The sequence below is a fragment of the Leuciscus leuciscus genome, assembly GCF_965113295.1.
Source record: "Leuciscus leuciscus genome assembly, chromosome: 1".
Lineage (NCBI taxonomy): Eukaryota > Metazoa > Chordata > Actinopteri > Cypriniformes > Leuciscidae > Leuciscus > Leuciscus leuciscus.
The window spans coordinates 63,544,386-63,552,297 of record NC_138725.1 but is presented as its reverse complement, the minus strand read 5'-3'; the positions used below and the strand labels follow the sequence as shown (position 1 = coordinate 63,552,297).

Below are 7,912 nucleotides of genomic sequence, written 5' to 3'. Positions count from 1 at the left end.
AAGAGCAAAAAAATGCACATTCTACAAAGTCTGCAAATGCAAAGTCTGATAAGTGTATAAAAGTGAAAATTGGTAGGACAATTATTTATGCTATGTTTAATACATAATGTTGGACAGAGATGTCTGGCATACATGGAAAGGTGTTAAAAAAGCATTTTAAAAAGTGCTCACAGTAAAATACCAAATTTCAGTCTGGCTCTCAAATATGTCAAAGTATTAAAATATTTAATTCCATTACTAAACGTTTTTAAACTACATTACCCATAAGCCTCTATCATTGTGTCCATGGGACGGGCGCTGTAAATTGTAGTTCATTGAAGTGTGTAGTTACACTATAGGGTTAGGGTTAGGATCTCGGTAAACGTGTAATTTCTTTCAATATAGCAATACCTTATTGTTAACTGACAGTATTACTGACAACATAACGCAAGCAAAACATAGTTTGCGATATGGAGCGCTTTTTATTCTGACCTAAACGTTAGTCCAACCACAGCTTGTCCTTCTGGGGCCATGGAAACGTCAAAGCCTCGTCACACTTGTCCATATATGGTATTTACAGGCTCTTCCGACTTTTGATGTACGCAAATCCAGGATATTTATTTATTTTGTTGTTATTTTTCATTGAAAGATATACAACAACGCTTTATTTCCATGATCATTTATGTATAAGTTCTGCAATAAAAATAAATAAATAAAAAAACAGACTCTTCCCAGTTCTGACTGAAGATAGGCTATGTAACCTATGTTATGTAACCCTACAGGGATCTTACAGAAAGAAAATTACTCTTGATAGTTATTCTAGCATGCAGTATTTGTTTTAAACAGATGTAAGTTAATCTCTTAATCAAATAAAATGCGTCTGTAACATTTAAAGATGATTGCGCTCACACTTTGTACTAATTTCCCAAAATGTATTGATATGCCAAACTATTTAAAGACTTTAATTTTTCTTTTCTTAAAAAAAAAAAAAAAACCCAGGAGATGCAAGGCTGCCACCAGAAAATACATTATTTTCTTCCCTTTGAAGAACACTTTGCCCCCCAAAATAAAAACAATATATATATTTACATGATTAATTTTACATTATTTTGTAAAAAGGCAAATATAAATAGGTAATTAAAATGATAAATGTTAAAGGAATTAATATCGGAAATTGTAGGATTACAACATTTTAATATCTTTAGGAGTATTCTGTGGTATGTATTCATGGCTGGCATACCAAACAAATAGTTCAAGTAGACTTACCTAAACTATATAAATTTTTTTTTTTAAAGTACAAATAATGCCTTTGGGAATGCCATTATGCCAAACAGCACTCATTTTCTCCCTTATGATCTCCATGGCACACTTCCTGGCTGTTGTGCAGTTATTGAAAATGCAAAAGTTTTTTGTTTTTTTTACACACCATTAAGAAAATAAACACAAAAAGAGACTGGGTATTGTGCAAAAAACTTTAATGAACAAAAGCAAGAGAAAAAGAAAAAGAAAAGAAAAGAAAAAACTCACAAAAAAAAAGAAAAGAAATTAAGGGTGCTTGAGTCCAGGTGACTAGGCTGTCATGTTGAAAGCTGGTTGGGATGTGGGGAATTAGGCATAACATGCAGGAATTCACTGGCAGGCTCCCATGTGTCATCCCAGGTTTTGCCACTGTAAAATATCATAAGTGCAAAAAAATTCATTAGAACACAGAGAAAAAAAAAAAAAAAAAAAAAAAAAAAAAACCTGTTGGGTTAAATTTAGAGAGTTCATTGAAATGTATTTATGTTTGTTAAAGTAGCATTAACCCTGGTTAAGCCCAGTGGTGGAATGCAACTGAGTACATTCACTCAATTTACGGTGTTTTTTCATTTTACACATTTTTATACAACATTGCATCTCACAGGAAACTATTGTACTTTTTACTAAACTACAATTGTCTGGCAGCTCTAGTTACACAATGTTCCACACAGTTCCTGTACATTAAAAGCCATGTATCTCAATTTACGGATTTCAAAATGTTTCTGATAAACTGAGGGATGAAGTTGTCATTAGTGGGATGAGGAAAATCACATTTCCAACACATGTACAACAGGAAACAACTAAATTATGACACATAAGTGTTTCAGATGCTGAAAGATTAATTTATGTGTGCATGAAACACTGCTACTTTTGTAATGCATTACCAAGTGGATGTCCTGCTGCAGGCTCAATAAATAAGCTAGTTCAGAGCTAGAGCTAGCCACTAGAGAACTTACTAGAAACAGTAAAACCAGATCACATCAGGACCATTTTATTGTCCATACATTGGCTGTCTGTCAGCTAATTTTAGAGTTCTATTAATTACTCAGCAAGTACTGAATGGTTCAGCTCCTCATTACCTACAATCCATTGTGTTAATCACAAAATTCCAGGATCTTACAAATAGAATATTCTAAATAAAGACAAGGAGGTAGATCATTCGCTGATTTGTCTTTAAAATTATGGAATAGTCTTCCGAGCATTCCAAATTCAGACACACTCTCTCAGTCCAGACTAAAGACAGTCCAGATATTTGTCTTTAGTCTGGACTGAGAGAGTGTGTCTGATTTTGGAATGCTCGGAAGACTATTCCATAATTTTTCATCATCGGAATGCATGTCCTAAAGGTTACAAGGGCCTACCTGCCGGATCTAGCTCTTCCAAATGCCTCCACCTCATCGCTATTTGCTTGAGTACTGAGAATTAAATAATAAATAAAATATGACTTACCACACAGTGCATGGCAACCAGTGGACTTTCAACTCGGCTTTCCCCTACACACAAAAACACGAATAATAATTATTTTAACTGTTTTAGCAATCACTGATTAGGGCATAACATATTGTTTTATTATCTTTGAAAGGTCAGAATCAGTCATTTAGACAAGAAAGCAGCCTAACAGAACACATTTTACCTCATTTATCCGTTCCCCAGTTATTCGATCAAAGAGGAAAACCTTCTGCCTACTACATTTTCGGCAACCTGAAATGATGAAAAGACACGGAAAGTTTATTAAGCCATGATGCCATGCTTTGTAGCTAAATCAGTTCAAATTTATAATTTCACATGTGAGGTAATATGCAGTACTTTTCATTCATGTCAAAGTAAATTTGTCCCTGTTTTTGAAAGCAAAATGTACAGGATTGGCTTTCCCAAAGTCCTCTTAGCTTAATGGTCCTTGCACACTGACTCTGAAATACGACGAATAAATATGTTTTGTCAATCACGTTTACACACTGCCGTCATAAAAAAATCGGATCGGGTTCGATTTTCTGCGTTTTTCGGATCAGTAGCAAGAATTTGGAATGGTGTTTTGACAATACAGAGCCACCGAATGACGAATACGGAAAAACGCATACGAAAATTTCAGACTCAGTGTGGAAGGACCTTAAGTCAGGGACTGACATTAACCACAGGCCTTGGACATTGGCCACAGCTAAATAACTAAATACTGTGAACTGGCTACCAATGACCCGGTTAGCCCAATGAATCAAATTTACATGAAGTCAACTCTGACTGGGAGCAAATTTATTACCAGTGTGGGGTAAGATGTACCATGCAAAAGGTTACCTTTTCTTCTGTTCTTCACACGTGGCCCTTCCTGACACAAAGACGTGGAAATGTAAGAGGCAGACGGAGATGGAAGAGAGACAGAGGGAGAATAGTGTGAAGAGGCAGAGGTGTTTGTCCTTTTCATTTGTTGCAAAGACTTAGAGCATGGCAGTGGAAGTTTGGAAGAAAGTGAAGGAAGAATAGTTGTACAAGTAGAAGAAGTAGAAGAGAGAGGTTGGAGAGAGTGGGGAAGACAGAGGAACAAGGTTAAGAACAAATACAGTCTCAGACTCCTTGGTTTGACTCTCCGCCGCCGCTTGACTCTCCGCCTGCTGCACCATTTGACTCTCCGGTTGCTGTGCTGTGGAGGTTGCTATAATACAAGTTTACTTTCATTTAAAATCTTTACATATTAACAAAGAAATATACATTTTAAACATTCATAATTTCTAAATCAAAACATTACTTACATTTTGTCAAGATAAATTCATAGGCCCTCCGCATCTTCTCCAAAATAATTTTAGTGACAGGAGTGGGGTGCAGATGGGTTATTATATCTGCAACCCATTTATTCGAAGCCCTTTTATCTGGCTTACCAATAAATAAAATTGGCTTCAAGTTTACTCACCTGAAATGAACAAAAGCAGTTATCAGACATTAGTTAAATCCACTGAATTATTAGAAACATCAGTAATATATCAATTTTATTTTAAGGACATTTAATGGAGTTGGAGTACAATGCAAGAAACATTCCTCTTCAACTGTATGAAATCAATGGCCAGTTTCAGATAAGGCCAGAGGTACTCTGCAGTTTCTGCCATTGCCATCATGACTTACAGTAATACTTGACAGAAAAACACAAGACAGACGTGGCTCTTAAAAGTGCCTTTATTGTGTGTGTTTCTGTGTGTGTATGTGTGGTGGGGGATTAGAATAAAGAGCAGGCAAAATTGAAGGACCTGCAATTCAGCAATTCAGAATCAAACACCTTATATTTTACACCAGTATTCTTCATGTTGCCAGATTGGATAGTTTCCCAGCTATTTGGTTGGTTTTGGGTTGATCTATGTGTGATAAAAAAAGGCTTGGGCAAGTGGAATTTTTTTTTATTTTAAGGCAAAGGACAGAAATGGAAAATAATTTTACAGTTGCACTGTTCACTGTAGTAGCCTTAAATAGCCTCTGAAAGAACACAAATTATTTATCATTTCATATTGTGATGAGCCACAATAATGTTGTAGTTATAAATTAATTTGTATTGTTAATTATAGATTTATTTGGGTGTTAATTATATAATTTTGCGTGGATTTTAAACAATTAGGCTGTAAAACAAACCAATCTGGCAACTGTTCTTCATCTGAACATTTCTAATATTGGATAATAGTTGTGGGCTAATGTAATACTGAAAATATTACATTCCCCAGTATGATACATGATTATATGCGACAAAAATGAACTTGAATTCAATTAGCTAACTTTGCTAGCCTGCACATTTGGTGCAGCAAGCTATATTTTTATAATGCCTTCTATTATTTACCGTCATACGAAATTGCCACCTTACACATCTAAAGGTTCTAAACACAACTTCTTGTCCTGATTCAACAGTTTTTAGATGTAAATTTAAGAATAGTATCCATCTCTATTAATTAACTCTTCTACTTACCAAGTGGGAAATCGCAATGGACCTTGGGATCGCCCCATACAGTGACGTCAGCGTTATTAATTTAGAGGATTTAATCAATAAAAAATAAAATAAAAAATAAAATATTAATTGAACACAATCGTAGCATATTATATATTTATTAACATCAACAAACCTCCGATAAAAATACGTTACCCAGCATGCTCTAGTTAAAGCAGTGTACCTATGTACCAGTTCCTATGACAAGAAAACGCTTAAACTGCTTACTTGCACGCCGTGGAGCGTTGTTAAACTCACCTTTGAATGCAGTTTTACCTGCAGTTGAGCGTTGTTTTGGTTAAACTCACCGCTGAATGCCGTTTTACCTGCAGTTGAGCGTTGTTAAACTCACCGCTGAATGCGGTTGCACACCATGTGCGTTGTTAAACTCACCGCTGAATGCGGTTGCACACCATGTGCGATGTTAAACTCACCGCTGAATGCGGTTGCCGAACGCGCTAAACCTTTGCGCAGAGAGGGCACTTTGATATCAGATTGCGAGGGTTTTTAAACATCAAAAACCAGTTGGAGGGCCAGATAAATATCATCTGGGGGCCGCCATTTTACTAGCCCTGGCATAGATCATTCATTGTAGTCTATTCCTTTTTATTTTTATTTATTGTAGCCTCGACCCATACACAGCAGACGGGTTGCGGTGTTACCCAAGACGTCAAATTTCAACGCCGCAGGCTCCGGTTCAGAGTTCTATAGAAGTCAAACAGACTACCCTACACGTTGAAAAATGACGCCAAAGGTATACCCAGTGCGTTCAAAAGTGACGCCAAGGGGTCCTGGCCAAGCGATATTTAACGAGTCCAACTGCGTCCTGTAAAACGCCCGTGGGTTGCATTGATGGTTGAAAGCCATGAGCGTCTCTCACACACGATAAAGGGTGCGTGTTGAATTCGGCCAATATACTCCTGCGGGCAATTAAGGGATGATGGAACCATATTGTCGTGTTTTTAGTTAGGATACCTAGCACACATTCACGTTTAAATTGAGAAGGCTACCACAGGCTTATTTAAAACTAAACGAAATTGTAGCCTACGCATGCTACTGTTGCTGAAAACGTCTGATATCACGCACTTGGATTGGCTAGCAAAGTCCAACTGCGTCCTGTAAAACGCGGGTGGGTTGCATTGGAGGTGGTTAAGCCGCGAGCGTCTCTCACAGACGATAAGGGTGTTGAAAATGGCGAATATCTCCTCTCAAAAGATAAATAATGGAAAACAATGACCTCCTATATTAGGTGTAGGCAATCCTAATCATAGAGCAAACATAAGTCGTTGCTGAAAACGTCTTTAGTCTGTGCAGAGTCGGTCAATGTTGAGGTGAATTGACGACTGGCGAAGCCCTGAGCGTGTAATTACATCGCGGATGGTTTTACATTGAAGTTGGTTGAAAGCCATGAGCGTGTCATCTATACGCAAAAGGGTGCTATATGCGTGGGCTGAAAACGCCGAAGGACGTGACAAAACGGCCTTATATGACGCCCTGAGATGAGAACGGGTTGGAATTTGTACATGGTTTGTCTTAAAGCATATTAATAACACCACATAGACATATAAACAACATTAAAAGCTTGATTTTCACCACAGCGAGGCTTTAAAATGTTGAGTTCATTGAAATAAAAAATTTGAGTTAAAACAATGAAGGAGATTGGTTTTATCAGCAGAAACTCTAAATATATTGTTATGTGAACCACAAAAATTGCTGTGCAGTAATATACAACATTATAAATATGACTGCATAGGAAAATTGGGGGAAAAGACAGAAGCTAACAAGCTAAGCTAGCCTGTGCAAATCAGTGGAGCATTTGCGGGTTCATCTCTGTGTCAAAGTTTCATAATTCACATTTTATTTAATTTTTATATTATTTATATATTAGAATGTAGCATTTTTTTTTTTTTTTTCACTGCTGTCGCTATCACATCCCACCAGTTAAGAGTGGCTTAAACTATCACCTCCAAACGATTGAAGCCCTGCTCTACGTCGTCCACTGCCATCCATAGTTCTCTTTTCATCTGGATTAATCGTGCAATCTCCGATTGGCAGCTACTTTGCCTGTTATCAGCACTCCACACTTGCTCAGACCCAAAGTGCCCTGCCAAAAAGTGTATCAGCCACGTTGCAGTACACACACTGGCCTTCAAGACCAAACGTACGCCTGCTGCTCATTGTAATAAAGTCTTGCTGAGTTTAGACAACTTTAGAAGAAATCACTGCCGCCTATACTGGTAGAGGTGGGGGTCGGCCTGGGTTCTATCAATTTTCATGGCTGAGATAAGAAACCCACCGAGTTTTTGAGGGAAAACATTACCTTCTGCTCTCCCAAGCTCAAATTCAGCAGTTTCACTCTGTCTGGATTTCAGACTCTGCAGAGCTTTGTATTCACCCTATCTACTATATGATTGGAAAAAAAAAAAGGTAACACCTCAGACACTCATCTCTCTACTGTCACACCACGCTGCACTCGCAAATGCGATGACACGGAGTGCCGCGAAGTTGCAGCAATTGCCATGGTAAGAGACACGCTCTGGATATCTGCTTTGTCCTGTCATTCCGTCAGCCAGTTTCAGAGTCTGTGACTTCTGCCACAAAGCAGAGAGGATTTCCTTTTAAGCACACTTCCTCCGCGCCTCCCCTGCTCTCAAACTGATAGAATGAAGAATAGGTAAAGGG

At 37.7% G+C, this 7,912-nt stretch overlaps 1 protein-coding gene across 1 annotated transcript; it reads right to left on the bottom strand.

The window, feature by feature from the left end:
- Window positions 1–1,437: 1,437 nt before the first annotated feature.
- LOC309504021 (uncharacterized protein) lies at window positions 1,438–4,295 on the bottom strand. Its single transcript, XM_082176975.1, has 5 exons — window positions 4,020–4,295; window positions 3,568–3,922; window positions 2,912–2,979; window positions 2,728–2,771; window positions 1,438–1,647 (listed from the first exon to the last, which is right to left on the bottom strand). Exons 2-5 carry the CDS (start codon window positions 3,692–3,694, stop codon window positions 1,557–1,559), a joined length of 330 nt encoding a protein of 109 aa, XP_082033101.1. The 5' UTR covers window positions 3,695–3,922; window positions 4,020–4,295; the 3' UTR covers window positions 1,438–1,556.
- Window positions 4,296–7,912: the final 3,617 nt, after the last annotated feature.